At 30.5% G+C, this 18328-nt stretch overlaps 2 protein-coding genes across 5 annotated transcripts; one reads left to right on the forward strand and one right to left on the reverse strand.

The window, feature by feature from the left end:
- The first annotated feature begins 1219 nt into the window (after window positions 1-1219).
- Window positions 1220-8477, forward strand: LOC111029907 (dnaJ homolog dnj-5-like). Of its 2 annotated transcripts, XM_022309152.1 has the most exons (10): window positions 1220-1564; window positions 3375-4608; window positions 4668-4802; window positions 4865-5068; window positions 5135-5255; window positions 6380-6601; window positions 6668-6821; window positions 6911-7026; window positions 7222-7587; window positions 7664-7799. In XM_022309152.1, the coding sequence occupies exons 2-10, from the start codon at window positions 3378-3380 to the stop codon at window positions 7797-7799; spliced, it is 2685 nt and encodes an 894-aa protein (XP_022164844.1). In that variant the 5' UTR covers window positions 1220-1564; window positions 3375-3377. The 2 variants fall into 2 exon arrangements, with proteins under 2 accessions (XP_022164844.1, XP_022164845.1); XM_022309153.1 differs by lacking the exon at window positions 1220-1564 and having other exon boundaries at window positions 3378-4608; window positions 7664-8477.
- Window positions 8478-10226: 1749 nt separating this feature from the next.
- On the reverse strand, window positions 10227-17271 carry LOC111029909 (coronin-2B-like). 3 transcript variants are annotated; one of them, XM_022309155.1, is made up of 14 exons: window positions 16976-17089; window positions 16113-16208; window positions 15815-16012; window positions 15627-15743; window positions 15389-15538; window positions 14760-14924; window positions 14428-14649; window positions 14264-14350; window positions 14050-14172; window positions 13501-13618; window positions 13311-13438; window positions 13128-13238; window positions 12905-12979; window positions 10227-12562 (listed from the first exon to the last, which is right to left on the reverse strand). In XM_022309155.1, the coding sequence occupies exons 2-14, from the start codon at window positions 16125-16127 to the stop codon at window positions 12422-12424; spliced, it is 1650 nt and encodes a 549-aa protein (XP_022164847.1). In that variant the 5' UTR covers window positions 16128-16208; window positions 16976-17089; the 3' UTR covers window positions 10227-12421. The 3 variants fall into 3 exon arrangements, with proteins under 3 accessions (XP_022164847.1, XP_022164848.1, XP_022164846.1); XM_022309156.1 differs by lacking the exon at window positions 16976-17089 and adding an exon at window positions 16272-16451; XM_022309154.1 differs by lacking the exon at window positions 16113-16208 and having other exon boundaries at window positions 16976-17271.
- Between the last annotated feature and the right edge of the window lie 1057 nt (window positions 17272-18328).

Raw genomic sequence — 18328 nt, forward strand, 5'->3', positions numbered from 1 at the left:
CTGCGAGTGCAGCATAATATTATTAATGTATTAAATTACTAAATTACTTAGTAATCGTTATACACTAAGTAAAAAATACTAGAGAAACATATTCAGGCACGACTGAAGTATAAGGAAAATTTACTAACTTGAAAGTACTAGAAAAATGCATTCATTGGAATAAACATTTCTCATTTTTAAATTTAAATAATTGGTATCCACCTATAAATTACAATCATTGATCATACACATTAGTACATTACCGATGAACACATTACAATTAATTATTTTTAGTTTGTTAGTTGTAACTCCCACAATGTCATAGTCCCAAACAGTATACACTGAAAGTTATTAATAACTATTTGATACTAACTCATATCTTCATCATAAGCTCATCTACATAGTAGCTACTAGAGGGATCTACTAAGGTTTTTAAATCATAATTTGGGTATAACCTATCAAAATGTTCACTTTTTTCAGTGCCCAGTGGCCAGTGGAATAAAGTTAAAAAATAATAAATCCTCAAATCCAAATTGTACTTGTATTTTTTTCAGATAAAATTTTCTTGCATCTAATTTTATTATGTAAGATCAAAAACGAATAGTTTAAGAATTAATAACAACCTATCTCATCGTCGGCTTGTCCGTATCTTTTCTCCTTAGATCGACTAGATTAGGTGACAAAACGTGCTCAGCCGTCGCCGTGGAACTTACGCGCGCAAAACCATAACCTCTAAAAGTGTAGAACAGGTACCTACGGAAAGGAACGACGAAAGAATAAAAATATAACCGGTCAACCGTCAACGTAACGATTACAACCACAGTACAGGTAACAAGTATATCAGTGAACGTAAAAAACCATACGGCATACGATACACGTCTTACAGATCAGGTCCATGTAAAAAACGGTATTGTTATTTGTTATTACTGTTGACGAGAGCCGAGTACCTCATTTTATCTCAATTTTCGTCGTGTGTTGGGGGCTACATCGGCTTGGTTATTTATAATAAAAATATTAATATTATAATATTATTATTATTATTGTCGTTGGGCCTTGGACGGCGACGAGAGAACATCGTAAAGTTTGCGTACGGTAATTATGGTACGCGCAGCCGCGTACGGTAATACCGGGCGAGCGTTCCGAACGGCCGTCGCGCGCCGCAGCAGCAGCTGCCTCCTCTCGGGTCGCGTTCTTCACCATAGTGCGGCGGTGGTGGGGGGATCACATCGATGACTCGCCGTGCACATGACCCGTGCGAAATCGCAAACATGGCCGACACCATTGTTTTGATTTTACCACACTAATTGCGTGTGTGTGCGCGCGCGCTCGTGTGTGCGTCTGTAATATTTTAACTCGTTTTTTATACGCACGAATTATTTTTTTCCACCGATTTTCACTCGGCCCGGACGATGCGCCGGCTGGTCGATTCTTGCGTTTCGTCCGTTTCCCTTCGATTTCTGTAACATGGACGTATACGCTTTCCCGTTAGTCTGCGTTTCGTGTCCGCTGAAAATGTAAATACTCGACGGACGACCACCGGCCAGCTGCAATACCATACATACCGCTACCGACGAGAACAATCCTAGTGAGTAATACCTATATAATATCTATAGGTAGTCTGTTTGATGACCGTCACATCCGCTCTGTTTTTCTTATCAATAACGGAAGTGTAAAGGATAGTACCCAATATGAAAAAAAATCGGGCTGTCGGTAAAGTATGGTCGTTCGTCCGTGGTCAGTCCGGGGTAGATCATTTGAGTTCTGTTAGTCATCATCAATTCGATTTTTTTTCAAATTGATTGGTAGGTACTTTTCAATTTCCATCTTATTTTCGACTTCAGCCCCCCCGCCACCAAATTTGGTCTCTTTTCAACGGCTGCTGTGTAATTGCAGTCTCCCACTATACAGCAGTTTATAAATCCTTAATTAGACCGTCTGATTTGAATCTCACTAGAATGTTGTAAATTCTTTCTAATTTCATTGTGTAGGTACATGGGTACATCTTATTGCATATTGTTGTGGGCATATATACATCAAGCTTTCATTTCACTATCTTAAGATGTGTAAGGTTAGGTTAAGTAAAGTCAGTAGCAATCATTAGTTTAATTATTTTCTATACCTAATATAGACATTTACCTCTGTATTTAACAGTATCTATACTGTTTTTAACCGATTGTATCAGTCTAGAATTCTAAAAATGTTTAAATCATTGTATTATAATGGTTCATAATTGTACCTATAAATTTATTTTAATATTTTCATTGTTCTTGTCATTTGTATATTACCTATTTGATAATTTTGAGGATAATTGAGGCGTTGACATGGAAAAGGTACTAAGTCAAAACATTTTTTTTTGTTTTTTCCTTGAAAATGTATTAATACAATGCCAATGGCCTGGTAAAGGAACTAACTCAAATTTCTTAATATATTAGGAATTACGTTGAACACAAGATGACGCTAGTCGTAAGTTATTGTGGTTTGGCTTGGAAACGGTTTTTTCCTTCTCCTTTAAAATTTGTTTTTATGACTTAGTACCTTTTCCATGTCAACGCCTCAATTTTAAAAAGAGAACTCAAAAATATTTGTCTGAAAAGTAGGCTATTAAGCTTAACATATTCAGTAATTTAAATGTATTAGGTATTATTGTGGAAAATTTTCAAAAACATCCTTGAGTAGTATTATGAAATAGATTGAACATAGATATCTATTGGTAACATGAAATTCAAACTTTGAACTATAAATGTTTTTCATTGTTCATTAAAAATTATTTTTCCTAAACAAATAACCTAATAACAATATAATAAAAGAAAAAATTTCATAAACCTATTTGATTGAATTTTCCAATTTGTTAATTTTTATTTCTTTATTCTGTAGATTTAATATCAATAATCAATATAAACAATATTTTGCATTTTAATTTTTATATCTGCAATGAAAAAATATTAATGATATTAATGCGATGACATCTGTACTATTTTTGACTTGGCTCAAATTCTTATACAAATTCTTTAACCATAGTAACCTATAGTATGATTCTATCATCTATCATAGTATTCACATTTGAATGTTTCATCTTCAGTTATTGTATTTTAACATGATAAACAAAGTAGTGGGTATAAATTAGTGTATAATTGTAAAAAGCTTGACGTCAGCTATCTATATTTTTTAGATAGACCTGTCAATCATATTTCATGTTTACTTAATGGATATACATATTTTATTATCATTAAGTACCATAGGTACTGACTTTTATTGATTTTTTTTATTTAGTAGGTAGGTATATCAATCTACTTTGAATAATTATAGTTGTAATAACTAATTAATGGCTATGATATATTACTAATTTTATTTTAAGTTATTCCTATCATTACTTTATTATTTTTTCATGAATGAAGAATATGGATAACCAGGGCCATCATCAATCTTCAGTGAAAAAACGTTCCATTGACGATATCATAAACAATATAACATCAGATCTTCAAAGTTATGAAGGTCGTTATATGGTGTTAGGTAACCCGAGACAATCGACTGATATGATGTGGCAGCAAGTGAACAACTATGCAAATCCTCCTCAACCACAACATAATATTTATAATCAAGAACCGATGAATTTGACAAACAACAACCCATACATATTAAATACTAATCAGTATACTCCATATATGCAACCTCAGAATTCAATACCAGGATATGTTAACTATGATCATCAAGTATATCCACAACAGCATCATCCTCACCATCTTCAGCACCATCAACAACAGCAACAACAACATCAACAGCAGCAACAGCAGCAGCAACAACAACAACAACAACAACAACAACAACAACAACATCAGCAGCATCAGCAGCGACCACAACACCAACAAACCTCTCAGCAGCATCAACAAATGAACTATACATACTATCAACAGTCACAATATACTTCTCATCCCATGTCATACCAGACACCTACATATGGCCTTTTTGATGCACCGTGTAATGATGCCCTAATTGAAAACCTTGTTCAAAGTTGGAGCCAAACTCAAAGCAATGGTGGGGTATTTAGCCCTTTTGGAGATCAAGCATTTCAGACAGCAAGAGAAGTTATTCCTGAACAAGATATTAATGTTCTTAACCATAGCACAATATCTAACCACAAAAATATTACCACACCAGTTAGGAAGGTTAGAATGGTTGCAGAAGTACGTCCAATGCGACCAAGTTATTCTGATGTCTTGGCTAAGTCTCCTGCTGTAGGACCAGTAAAAAAGACTGCAGCTAGCACACAAGTAGAAACATCTTTAGATGTTAAAACTTCATCTAAAGTAAAAACAACTGTCAAGAAAAAGAAGAATTCTGCTAAGGTGGGTCAAGGGGAATCTGGGTTAAGAAGACAAAATTCATCGGCAAGTAGTGAAGAGCGTAACACTCCTACAGTAGAATATAAAGAGGATAAAAAGTCTGAAATAACATTCAACGGCAATGAAAAGGTGTGGACATCATCAGAAGACTTGAACGGATCAGAATATTTTGAAGCTGATGAAAACGCTTATAGCAATATTTTGGTGCCAAAGTCTAAAGAAAATAATAAGAAAGATAAAACGAAAGTTAAACCTAAGGCAACAACTATTTCATCGTCAAAAAGCTTAGGTAAAATAAAAATGTATGGTAAATCATATCACATCTTGTAAAATTGTTCTTTTTTACAGGTCATTCTGTAAAGCCTCTTAAAGATGATACTGAAAAAGTCAAACCCAAGAAAACTGTTCAACCAAGTTGTGCGATTGGTGTTATTAAAAAAGACAAGTTAAATAATGACTCAAAGAAGCATAATGAATCAAATAGTATGTTAATATTTTTAAATTGTTTTCGATTATAAAATTGTATTTAAAACATTTTCTTATAGATGTTAATACACCGACAAAGTTTGATGAAATTGAAAAACCTTCAACTAAAATGTCTTCAAATGTATCCCAATTACAACAGACTGCAGCAACTAGTAAAAATCAGGGTTCTCGTAGTACTGCCACATTCACAGCACTACCATTCAAAGCAAGATATCAACGTGTAACCAAGAAGCGACCACGTAGCTCTGCCATCAACACAATGAGTATGTTAAATTAGATACATCAATGTTTTGCTATATTTTTAAAACTAATCATGTTGATATTTTTAGTAACAAAACATTTGAACTTTTTAAAAGCTCAGCTTGTTCAATATGCTCCATTAATGGTCTTCTGGTTTGTTCATCTATTATGGGATGTTATCACTATGAGCTTACATTTACTTTTACATTTGTGAGTTAACTACTATTAAGCACTAAAATCAGGTTCTAAGTCACTTTGTATGATCTTCTTTGAAATATATGAAGAATGCAGGTATTTTGTACAGTATGGTAAAAAAACAAACTTTAGAACATTTAGGCTGGCCCGTCTGTAACAATTAATCAGTTATTCATATAATTTATTGGTGATTTTGCAATAGTTAAATACATTGATTAATTGTTATTATTACGATTAAATTGATCAACCAACAAATAAAAATAATTATTAATCAGTTATTATGTATTTCATAAGTTATCACACTTTAATCAGGGAGGTAAAACTGAAGTTAAAATATACTTATAACCTCAATACGTTATGCAATTATTAGATTATTTTGAAATAAACTGATTGATTAATCGGATATCCAATTAACCGTTAATATCGATCAGAACTTATAATTGATGATCGGTTGTATCAAATAATAATCGCTCAGGTCTAAGAAAATTACATTACTTGTTCTGAACACAGAACAGCTTGTACTAATTTAATATAGGAGGTGAAAATATTAAACTAAGTTGTTTGAAATTAAATTATAAATTGCATAGACTTCAAATTGTCTGTTCATTCATAAATAGTTAAGCAGAGACAACAATTTTTGTATGATTTTGATGGGAAAATTATCTATTTAATATTGATTTAAAATTGTTTAATGAATTTGATATTCAGCGATTTTTAATTATTAAATTTGAATATTTATACATAATGCTGAGATAATACACCGTCATCGCTCAGAATCATTTTTGGTCCAATCTAACACATACATTATAATTTATAATACCATACTGCACAACTTTTGTCAGCATTGCACTACCTACTTGTCCATTTTTTTCTGATTTTTAAGAAAACACCCAAAAAATATTAGATTATCCTTACAAATCAAAATAAAACAAAATTAATGGATTTCAAATCTATCTGTGCTCAGCAATCAATATTTTGTCTAAACCATAAAAACTATTTTGCAGACTACATTTTTAACTTGCTGAACTAAGTGTCTGCATTCTTAAATTTTATAATAGGCATAATCTTTAAGTGACTGTTTACCAAAAAATACATTTATTTAATATTTGATGATTAATATTATATATTTTATTATATAGATCTGCATCAGGTATTACTCAACTGGCCGATTTTAGTAAGAACTGTTGGAAGCATTTTTGGATTGGATTGAGCTCTCCGTTTACAGGTGCATCACATTGGGCTCGAGTCAAATGGAAAGATCAGAATTCTGGCAACACTCTACAAACAAATATTCCACTGCCTACTACTGGTGAAGAAGCACTTAAAAGGCTACTTGCTTGCAAAGGAAAAGATCCGTACAGGTAATTTCAGTAATGTAAAATAAACTATTTCGGTATCTCATGTGATAACCCAATTTTTACATTTAGTATTTTGGGTGTTACTGTTGATTCATCGGAAGATGATATCAAAAAGTATTACAAGAGACAAGCTGTTCTTGTTCATCCAGACAAAAACAATCAATCCGGAGCTGAAGAAGCTTTTAAAATTTTAATTCATGCTTTCAACATGATAGGTGATCCAGTAAGTTGTTTTTATTTAAGGACTGCTCTAAAAAAAATATTTTTATTTTGTGTTTTCATTAATTGTATTTTAATCTTTTATATTCATAGGAGAAACGTAAACTCTATGATAGTGGTATTGAGCACATTAAAGAAAATTACGATGAACTAAACAAATTGTTGAAAAATCTTCATGAAAAAATGGCACAAGTTGCAAATACAATTAGGTATTTAAAATAATAACATTTGAAAATTAACTTTTGGTAGAGGGTATTCTAAGTTCATCAAACTTAAATTCTATGATAGTGTGAAAGTAAATTTCATTTATTTCTAGATTTGTAACATTTATCTAGTTTTATTAGATTGAATATTTTTATTAAAATTGATATTCTTGTGTTAGTTTATGAATTATGTTTTTTCAGGTGTACTAGCTGTGGTAAACGGCACAGAAGGAAACTGGTGTTGTGTCGGCCAATGTACGCTGCACGTTTCTGTGCATTGTGCAATGTACATCATTCTGCTCGTGATGGTGACATTTGGTCAGAAAGTAGTATGTTTGGTTTGCGCTGGAAGTACTTTGGATGTATGGACGGCGGAGTTTATGACATCACTGAATGGGCTACTTGTCAGCACGGCAGTCTGAAGCACATGCGAGCAGATACTCATTCTGTACAGTACAGAATTATATTTGGTGGCAAACAACAAACTCCCGAGCCAACGGTTTCCCCATCACCACCCCCACAACCCAGAACACAAGCACCGCCACCACCTTCAACGCCCTTATTTGAGTATGTATCATAATATGGTAAACCCGGTGACTAGTAGAATTAATGACCGAACCATAATTTTTTTTTTTGCTTGCAGTTTTCATCAACCACACCTAGACGAATTCTTGAGTTCATTTTATCAACATCCAGTGCCGGGTTCTGCAACCAATGGTGAATTTGGAACCACAACTGACATTCCTCGGCAACGCACCAAAAACAAAAGAAAAAAATAGAAAATGATCTTCCCTGAATGTGCACTGTTAGATATATACTTTCATTTTCGAAAAACCAATTTTAAAATAAGTATCTTATTTAGACTAATAATTAATACAGATTGCAACATTTTGTTTGTATTTTTATTTTAATTTACATTTTCAACAACTTATCACTTGTACTTGTATATATGAGTACATTGGCGATTTACACTGTTTTTCATTATCATTATCATTGTCATCACCATCATATTTATGTATGAACAAATACGCCCCTCAAATCAAGTGATATATTTTTTTAATACTTACGATTAGTGTTTTATTAATTTACTACATAACATTAACATCTGTTTATCATATACTGTTACACAGCTTAATTTTAAATTAACCTTAATATTAACACTCTGTGTTTTTATTTATTGTTTCTGTTCAAAACATTTTCTCTAACTCAACCTCAAGTTAAAATTAATAAATATTCATTTAAAAAGAATCATCTTTTTTACAATAGTGTTTTAAACTCTTATTTCCCACTTATATTTTACGTTTTAGACTTTTAGTGTTTAACCCGCTGAATTTATTATCAGTACAACATTATTATTTATGTATACCTCAAACGCAGTAATGTCAATTTTGTAAACTTAATAATGTAATAACAATAAAAACAGTTTCTGTTTAAAAAAATAATTCAGTATTAAAGTATTTGATGTTCATTTATTGTTTCAAATCCTCGTCATTACCCAGTATTGTAAAGAATACTTTGAAAAATTTAAATAAATTTTTCAAAAGTATATATAATATTATTTTGGTGTTAATTCTTTTTATTTTTATGCACTCTAGTAACTGTCGTTGGTTACCACGGTAAAGATTCTGGCCCAAAATAGTTACCCATTGAAATTCTATTTCTTGTCCATTGTTGAAAAACACCTATTAGATAATAATACTCATATTTTCGTAAATTACAATTTTGTTTTACCCAATAGAATATTAATCACCTCAATTTCTTTAATTTTTGAACTTTCAATTAATAAGGTGTTATAATAATTAGAGACTGAAATAAATTATCTGAAGAAGTGCTAATAGTTTGATGCAAACGTGTGGAGTAAAAATACACAAAAACATTCAAAATATTATCTAATTGTAAGTATTTAAAATTGTGTCCTTAATTCCATTCAATTTTTTTTTATGTACATATATACATATGAATGAATGTTTGTCTGTCTCTTATACCTGCTTAAACGGCTGGACTGTTTTTGATGAAATTGTTTGAGTGGTTCCCTGGATGATTAAGGTTAACAATTGAGCTCAGTCGGTAAAAAGAAGTGAATAGCTCAAAAGGAATTTAGAGATTTACGAAGGAAATTTTTGCTTATAAATGATTGCTTTCGGTTATGGGAGAAATAGTAGTAAATAAGTATTTTTTTTGTATATTGGTTGCTATCGGTTAATCGAAGCATGCATCAAATCAAATTTTTGCACATTTCCTACCAAGGTGACTGAGTTGCGAGGTCCGCAATCCTCCACAGGTGGATTGCCTATCTGATATAGTTATATTGCTCGCATTATCACAAGCGAGTCTCATGTAGTGTTGGCATTTTTAAGTGGATTGTATTATATGATTATGTACGATTTGTATACCGCACAGATATAATTAAGTGTTACAAACATGAACCTACATAACAATATTTTTCCAAGTTGAGAAATATTTTATTTTCTCTTTTCTACAATTTTTATTGTTAATTATTGTGCTATTATGTAGATTTGGAAAAAGAAAATAGTTCATTTATCTATTTATAGTGCGATTTCAAACCCTCATGCTTGAATGAACATACAAATGCATAATATAATTCCAGTCTAATAATTATAATACAATATTATAGTATGCTATAATTTATGTAAAATTAAATGCTAAGTTCTGAATTTATGACGGACCAAATATAGTGGGTTAAAGTTTATTGGGGCTTAATCATTGGTCAAGACTAAAGCTGATTTGAAGTGATCGCTTTACGTCTACATGATGTTTTTGAAATTCAGTGTATAATATTCAATTGCCAAACTATATTTTTTTGTACTTTTATTCCATATTTGTAATGCTTTAAAGGGTAAATGAGCACATTTGGACATAGTTTTATGTTAACTTATGAATGTAATTTGAAAGTGATAAACTATAAAAAAAATCAATTTAAAACTTAATAGTTAGAGTTCCCAAAAATGATAATGATGTTCATATTCATATCGTACAAATATTTTTTACATACAACCATAAAAGTGAAAAACAATTAAGTTTTCAGTTAGGAAGAGGAAAGATGGATTCTTGGATTTTCCAATTCTTTTTTTGGGCACATAGTTTGAAATTAAAAGAATTTAATTTGTAGTGGTAAACAACAGTATGACATACACACACATTTATGTTCTACACATATATATAACTATATAAGCAGAAATTAAAAATATATATTAATGTTTCATTTAATATTTTAATATAAATGTAAAAAAAAAAAAATGTAGCTTATAGTAGCGAAACATCAAAAACAGGTACAAACTATTTATTTATTTGTTCAAAGCGTATAATATTCGATTGATGGGAATGTGAGTACAACATTGAACATATTTTAACACAATAAAAAAATTAAAAACAAATAAAAATCATGTTAATATAAAGTATTAACATCCTCAGATACTACCTCTTTTACGTAGTACATATAAAAATTGTTTATTAATCAAATCAATTAATTATACAAGAAAACATTAATAGACTGTATGAACATAATGATATACAACTTAAGTGGATGACTTTGTCTTATGTAGGCAAAATAATAAAAAATAAAACTTAATAACTGTCAAACTAAAAAACTTAATCATTTAATCATAAAATAAAATATGCACATCCCCATCACTTGTTTCCGTGCGGTTTTAGAGACAGTAGAATGTCCACATAACTTTTATCGAAAGAACCAAACAATGAACAATATTTTAAGGTGACCCATAAAGTCGACTATATCAAACAATTTATAAAACATGTTAACGATTAACATTTTAATAACCAATTAACTTTCATACAAATTAAATTGATACATAATATTTTAAAATGTTTCTATCAATAAACATCTAAAACCGCAAGAAAATAAATAAATTAAAGCACGATATTGTATTAAACTCATGTATACATAATCAATTCACCGTATTAAATTCATGTAACGGTTACAATAAATTTCACAAAAATAAATAATGGCATATTAAACAAAATTTTGATAGCGAGTCAGGCGAGACAAAATTTCATGTTTGTAAAAAATATACACATTTATTAAGGCAATATAATATAAAATAGGGTTTTATATTATATTTCAGAACTTAAAGATACATTTTTTTCAAATGTAGCAATCAGTAGTTTCATATAGTATTATGTAAAATACATCGGCAGCGACTTTGCCTAACCTGACTGTGCATATTATATAGTTTTATAGACTTATTACAATTCAAACAACGCAATATAAAATGTATGTAATCTATTATATTAAAAACAGAATTGCCGGCCAGAAAAATGTATCTGAAATTCATCTCTATATTATTTTAAAAAAATCAAATATTTTTCTAAAACACAAAACACAAGCAGTAGAATCTCATTAAAGCGTTACAGCACAAGCTGTATTTATTTTGTAGCATTTTAAGACAAATTTAAATATAATATTAAAATAATATACATCAGTTTATGCTATATACTTAGATTTCTGTATAGTAGCATTATTTGTAATTATTGGAGCATATGTTTTGTATTTGTTCAGTCCATATTAGATAATCAATTTGTTGGTCAATGTGATATAAAATAATTGTGTTTGATATTAATCAAAATGATTGACAGTACGTCCAACGTCCAACTTGCACATAGGCAGAGAAAATACATCTTATGTTTAATGTAGCAGTAAATTATAATTTTGTTTATTCCTCGAACAATATAATAAAGCAAAACAAAATGTATGATAATACATAATATGACATAATGATTTGATTTTTGCTAACAGTCCCCAAAAAACGTAAGGACATCACGAAAAATGTTTAACTGCTGGTAAATTAATAATTGTCCTTAAAGTTAAATAAAGTCAAATAAAGTCTTTGAAAATAACTAAATAAATAATATTGACTGATTTTTTTGGACTTCAAATACACAATCAATCAGATTTCACTGTAACATTATCTCTTTTATATATTTTATTTTTAAGAAATAATTTTTCTTATTTGATATGATACCTCAATTTATTTGCATTATAACTTATAATAAAAAATAACTACACTCAATTACTAGCAAAAACATACATCGCTTAACCAAAATATATAAATGGTAACCTAATTTTAAAAAAAATTATAGGTTATGCAAAATTACAAAATTATTATTTGATCACAGAAGTAGTAGGGTGCAAAAAAGAATTGTATTTTTTCCTCCAAACATTTGGTTTCAACCCTGAATTTAGTTCTTAGTTTAAAAACAGTTGCAGCTCAAAGCTTCAAAGCTTATTTGATTAATTATTACTCAAGTAGGTTTCATAATCTTTGGGCCAAACTTTTAGCCAAAAGGCATAAGCTCAAAAGTAATATAAAAAATATATATAGACATTAGAGTGAGAAAATTGCACCCGGTAATAATCTACTGATTACTGCAATCTTTGAACCTTAAGTTGCGATTGAAGTGAGGAAACGAGATCTTCGAGGTCTTGAATGCGTCGATCTCTGTGGGCCAATTGCTTTCTGAGCATGTTTAGTTCTTCACATTGACGAGTGAAAGCTTTTTTCATCTAAAATTACAATTTTATAATAAATTAATATTTGTATTTATTTCATCTAATCTCGTATAAAAACCAAAAGGGTCATAAATGCACATATACTCCCAGCAAATGTTTATTAACTTACCTATAATTCATAAATATGACATGGTATGTATAAATCACAAAAAAGTAATTTTCGGTTTGAGTTAAAATTGTGGAAATTAAAATGATTACTTCAAATGTTTGTATATTTGGTGATGATATTAAAAATATATTTTCTATAGCAAAAAAATGCTTTGAAATTCTAAACATTGCTTGGGAACTTAGTATCTGCATTTATTCTCCAAATAGATATTTAATCTTAATACCAACTTGATATTCGTTTTTCAAATTATCATTGTAATTTGAGTTTTCCTTCATATTATTACACTCTTCATCACCATCAGTCTAAAATTAATCAATTTCAAAATTAAACATTAACTATAAAACAACAATGTTACAATTGAGGTTCACACACTAATTGTATTCAGAAAATATCCAATAATACTTTATACCACTGTTAAACTCAAATATATATATTTATTTTTAAGCTTACCATGTTAGTGAATTTTCCTACTAATGAATTACTCAATTTCTGTTGTATTTGTTGAAATCTTGTGTTTTGATTAACTTGAGTCTTTTGGATCTTTTCAATCTCTGGCAACATCTGTACAATTAAAATAAGTTATAACGTTTGGCCAATTAGCCGTAAATCAACAAAATTGAAATTGTTGTTTACATCTAGTGGTCGATAATCAGGCACTGTTTCCTTGGAGAGGAAGGCAAATTTCATACGATAATTGGTGTCATTGCGAGTCGCTTCATTGGAAACGAATGCTTGAGGCTTATGTGTTTTCACTGATACTCCTATTTATATATTATTATTATACAACAATTGTTTAGTTTTATACAAGAAGGCAATTACCTACCTGTTTTCATTGACATTAAAACTGGCGATTTGTTGATTCCATTAAACCATTCTTGGGCACTCAATGCTGGTACTGGAGCAGCAGTGTCAGGATACAGGTCATGTTGATATTGGTCACTCTAAATTAAATTATAAAAAAATAGTAAAATAGGATGTCATTTACATTCTTTCAATTTTTAATATTATCAAAATTGTTATCCTTAAATATCAGAAAGAAATCAAATAATATTAAAATTCAATAGAATACAGTATAATTTAGAATTAAATTAATATAAAAACAAAAAAACACTTACAATCCCACAAATGTGTACAAAATCTTATAAAATATACATTTAATGCAATATTTTTCAACATAACCTAATTTCAATTTATTTTAAAGTAATTACTGATATCAGGGACTTGTGAGGTTTTTTAAAGTTTTTTTAAAATTAAAAATGCAATGTCACTATAAATCATTTATCATATACATAATAAATATAGATAAAATATATATTAGACATCTCAAAGATTTAGTATTTGAAAAAAAACTAAATTTATATTATTATCTAACCTTTCTTGGAACAATCATTGAAATCGGTTCACAGACATTTCGAGTAGTATGTAATTTATAAAACCGCATAATTTCACAACGACTCACATTACAGCCACGTTTAAGCATCATTCCAAATCCTTTCTAAAAACAAAATAATTTTATAAATTTTTAATTTTAAAATAAATATAAAACGCTATGGTTAACATTCATTTAAACTTAAAATATAACCAACCTGTGGACAACCAGATATAAATTGATTTAAAAAATGTATATATGGTGATTCGTCAACTATTTCATAATATCTTATATTGCCATCACCCTAAAACATATCACACACATTTTGGTCAAACAAAATAAATAATAACTATATGAAAATAAAGCTATATCCAAACTAACTTTTCCAGCTAAGTAAACCATTCTCGTGTCATAGTCATAGTACGGGAATAAGATTCCTGATGATGAGTCAATATTGACACGATGCAAAGGTTCTGATAAATCAGTATGATTCCAAATAGCTATCTGCCTGTCTGAATATGTTGAAAAACCTGTGGTCAATAACCGCTCATTATCTAAATAAATTACCTTACACGAACGTGACCCTTCATGACAAATTCCCTCCTGAATAGTAAAAAAATTAATTAGGTAGAAGATATGACTATTTTATACATAACACATTAACACCTATATATAAATTGTTATTGTAAGAATATTATAACAAATTTACTTACTGAAACTACTAATCCAGATCTAGGATCAATTGATCTAACTTTTTTGTCTTTGCAAGTTGTTGCTAATCTGGTACCATCTCTATTAAATGTTAATGAATACACAATGTCTGGATGGCAATCAATTGTATTCAAAATTTGACCAGTTCCTGCATCCCATAACATAACCTAATATATAAATAGGAATAGTTAAGATTAAAAATAGGGATCATTTTTGTTTACTAAGTCAATATACAAACTATTGATACATAATACATTTTTGAGAATTTCATTAATTTTATTTTTACAGTTTTCTTTTTTTTATACAATAAAAAAAAAAATTGCAAAAACTTATAAAATATTTAAGTACCTATGACATTTATTGATGTTATAATATTATATTATACATAATATATTATAGCAGTGGTGGACAAGAGTTGCAAGCCATGTATACAAAGATAAATAATATGAAGACCAGGAAAAGGAATAGGCAATACCTATAATTATAAAATTTTAGAAAAAAAGTTAAGATGTGAGCCGCATGAGAGAAGTTGCTGTCTGTATAATAGTATCAACTATAGTATAGAAGAACTGTATCTATTATTTTATAAATTAATTTTTTTTTAATAAATATTGTTAACATTCTTTCTTACCATGTAATCATAACCAGAGCTAGCTATGACATTTTCTGCAGTTGGATGCCATTCAATGTAACCCACTCTCCGACGATGTCCGCTTAACTCTATCAGCCATTCATTCAAGTTGCAACTTAGACCGCTGTCTGGGATATACCACAATTTAATCTATAAAATATTAATGAGAAAAAAATTGAAATTTTGCATTTTGAATAAATGAAAACAAATTGTATGATACATAATACATATGACTTACAGTACAATCATCAGAACAAGAAGCAATTATGTTATCATTGAATGGATTCCATTTTACATCCAAAACTGGACCTCTATGACCAGTAACTTTGCTGGTATTTAAATCTAAACGGCCAGTCTAAAACCAAACATGCATGAAAAATAACTTATATAACATTATCTCGACTATTATTAGTTAATATAAGGTACCTTATTGATTGGTAAAACTACAAATGCTCCACCACCAGCTACTTCTGTCACAATGGCAACAAATTTTGGGTTGGCAGCACAAAAATTAGAATCATGAGCATTACGTGTGATTGGTATATTGTCATACAATTCTTCTCGCCTGGACGGGGATCCATATACATGACGAAACTTTGAACTACGTACTCCACGGAATAATGACTATTAAATATAATAGGTACATTAACATTATATTTGTATAATAAAATATTTGAAATAAAATTAATAACATAATATTATTTTAAATTATATTAAATTGTACCGTATTATTTGTCATGTTGATAGTTTGCTGTTAAAATAATATCTGGAATTCATGCATTTCAAAAACAAAACACTAGGAAAAATTTAAGCACACAAACTGAAAAAAAAAACAAAAAAATAATAATATTACTTCTATATTCTACGCCAAAGGATTACCTACTGTATGTAATCACACTATTCATATGGAGAAAAATAAAAAAATCATCAAGTCAACTAGTAATAGCTTCTAATCTACACTCTCTTCTAATTTTCTGAATGAACTACAATTATTATGACGATAATATGTAACAATATAATAACATTCGCAGTAAGATAAAAAATAATGGTAGGTACTCGACGCATGAAAAAAAAATATTCATGAATAATGCAAGAACATAATTGAACACATACAACCGTTGCCCTTTCTCTCTCACCAAATATTTACACGCTACAAAATGCACTTTATAACTAACTAAATATTATAGGTACTTCTAAGATGAAGACCTAAGTAACCAACTATCGTGTATCATACGTTATACAGTTTATTATGAAGTATTAGCCTACGTCGAAACAATATCAGACAGTGGTCTCTAAGAATAAATTATTTTCGAGCACATATAGCATAATATTTAAGCAATAACAACAATAATATTATTGTTATCGGTTTGAACGTGCAGAGACCTGAAACAAGTTAACCTTTCGAGTAGCTAAGTGCGCGTTACATTAACGACTTCCTAAGTACTAAGGAGCTTGCCTCTGTCAGTCTGTCGTCGTTTTCGTTTTGTTTGTCGAAATAAAACATTCCAAATCCAGTGAGCAAAACGACAAATAGTGAACTAATCAAAACTAATGCCAGTCATTTTATAGTCATTCGTGATTCTTTACCTTGATGACGGGCTTGTTGCAAGCCCTTATGTCTACCAGGGCATTAGACTTGAACACATCGTCGATTTTGTAGCCGGTGCAGTGTTTGTCCAGAGTTCCCATAATGCAATCGACTTTATGGCGTCATAGAAAAATAAAATGGTTCAGGAAAAATGGCGCGCGAAATTTCGTACGAAAAAAACAGAAACAGAGCGTCATACAAATAACGTCTCTCGACAACGCTGTGAACACTGAACTAGGACTCAGAAGTCGGAATCGTCGGCGCCAGGTGGCGGAGGCGGTGATGGAGGTGTGTACTGTGTAGTAGTGTGTTATTGTCCCCCGTCCGTGTGGCCGACGTCGCGTGCGTGCGATCGAGCGCATGCGTAGGCCGTAGGGTGCGGGTGGTTGTCGCGCCTAACCGTGGTTATGTTGCTCAACGGGAAGGGGTCGACAACCTTGCGCTGGGGCCGCGTCGCGTGACCGCGGATAATAATAATAATATTATGTAAACGTAAACACGACGACGCTGAGACACGATACCCGGTAACTGGTAACGTATCATTATTATGGCTCAGAATTGTTATTGTGGCGCCGTCCATGTCCAGACTACTCGACTACTTGAGAGAATGGAATAGTCTCCTTGATTATCTTTTCAGCGGCGTCGTGTCGGGGAACGAGTATCGACCATGTTTCTCCTCATCACCCATTGGTGCCCTAACGCAGATTATTCGTCCTTGTATGTTAAGAAATTCGAGAAATTGAAATAAAGTCACAAAGAAACTACCCTCGCCATCCCTTAGACACACACACACATCACGGTTTTCAGCGACAATAGGGCGAGACCGTCGCGTGACACGCTTGACCCTTTTACAAAATCGCTTCGTGTTGTCAATTTATTGTCATTTCCATGCAGTGGCCAGCGGATAGTTATACATATTATTATATTATATTTAATATTTATATGCATGTTAAATTTTACCAGCGGCGTAACCTCAACCACGGGGTTGCTACTTGCTAGTTCTTCCCCCTCTGATTTTGTTTTTAAAATTAAATTCATAAATTTTCGTGATATATAGGTGTAGAGACGTAGAGTACAATATAATTTAATTTTATCTGAATATCTGATGATTATATATTAAAATAACAAACGTTTGTAATCAATCATCATCAATGTTAATAATATGATCACCGTCTACCGCTATAGGAGGATTGACAGTTGAAATTTATACCTAATAATAATATAATAGTTTATTGCAACAACAAAATGTATATATTATTATATTATTAAAAAAAAGTTTACAAAAATTGAAAACTCGCCCTATAAGCATTAAGCACGAATACGGATGAGTTGAGCTCAATTCAAAAATTTCA

This window comes from Myzus persicae, unplaced genomic scaffold (assembly GCF_001856785.1).
Source record: "Myzus persicae strain clone G006 unplaced genomic scaffold, MPER_G0061.0, whole genome shotgun sequence".
Taxonomy (NCBI): Eukaryota; Metazoa; Arthropoda; class Insecta; order Hemiptera; family Aphididae; genus Myzus; species Myzus persicae.

Excerpts from the sequence above, each read along its gene's own strand:
- LOC111029907 (XM_022309152.1), top strand. The coding sequence starts at position 3,378 with ATGGATAACCAGGGCCATCATCAATCTTCAGTGAAAAAACGTTCCATT. Across the intron at positions 5,069-5,134 it reads CTCTGCCATCAACACAATGA|TAACAAAACATTTGAACTTT; the intron begins GTATGTTAAATT and ends TGATATTTTTAG. Across the intron at positions 7,588-7,663 it reads CCTTCAACGCCCTTATTTGA|TTTTCATCAACCACACCTAG; the intron begins GTATGTATCATA and ends TTTTGCTTGCAG.
- LOC111029909 (XM_022309154.1), bottom strand. The coding sequence starts at position 17,077 with ATGGGAACTCTGGACAAACACTGCACCGGCTACAAAATCGACGATGTG. Across the intron at positions 13,439-13,500 it reads TTTAATGTCAATGAAAACAG|GAGTATCAGTGAAAACACAT; the intron begins GTAGGTAATTGC and ends ATATATAAATAG. Across the intron at positions 12,980-13,127 it reads TAGGAAAATTCACTAACATG|ACTGATGGTGATGAAGAGTG; the intron begins GTAAGCTTAAAA and ends GATTAATTTTAG.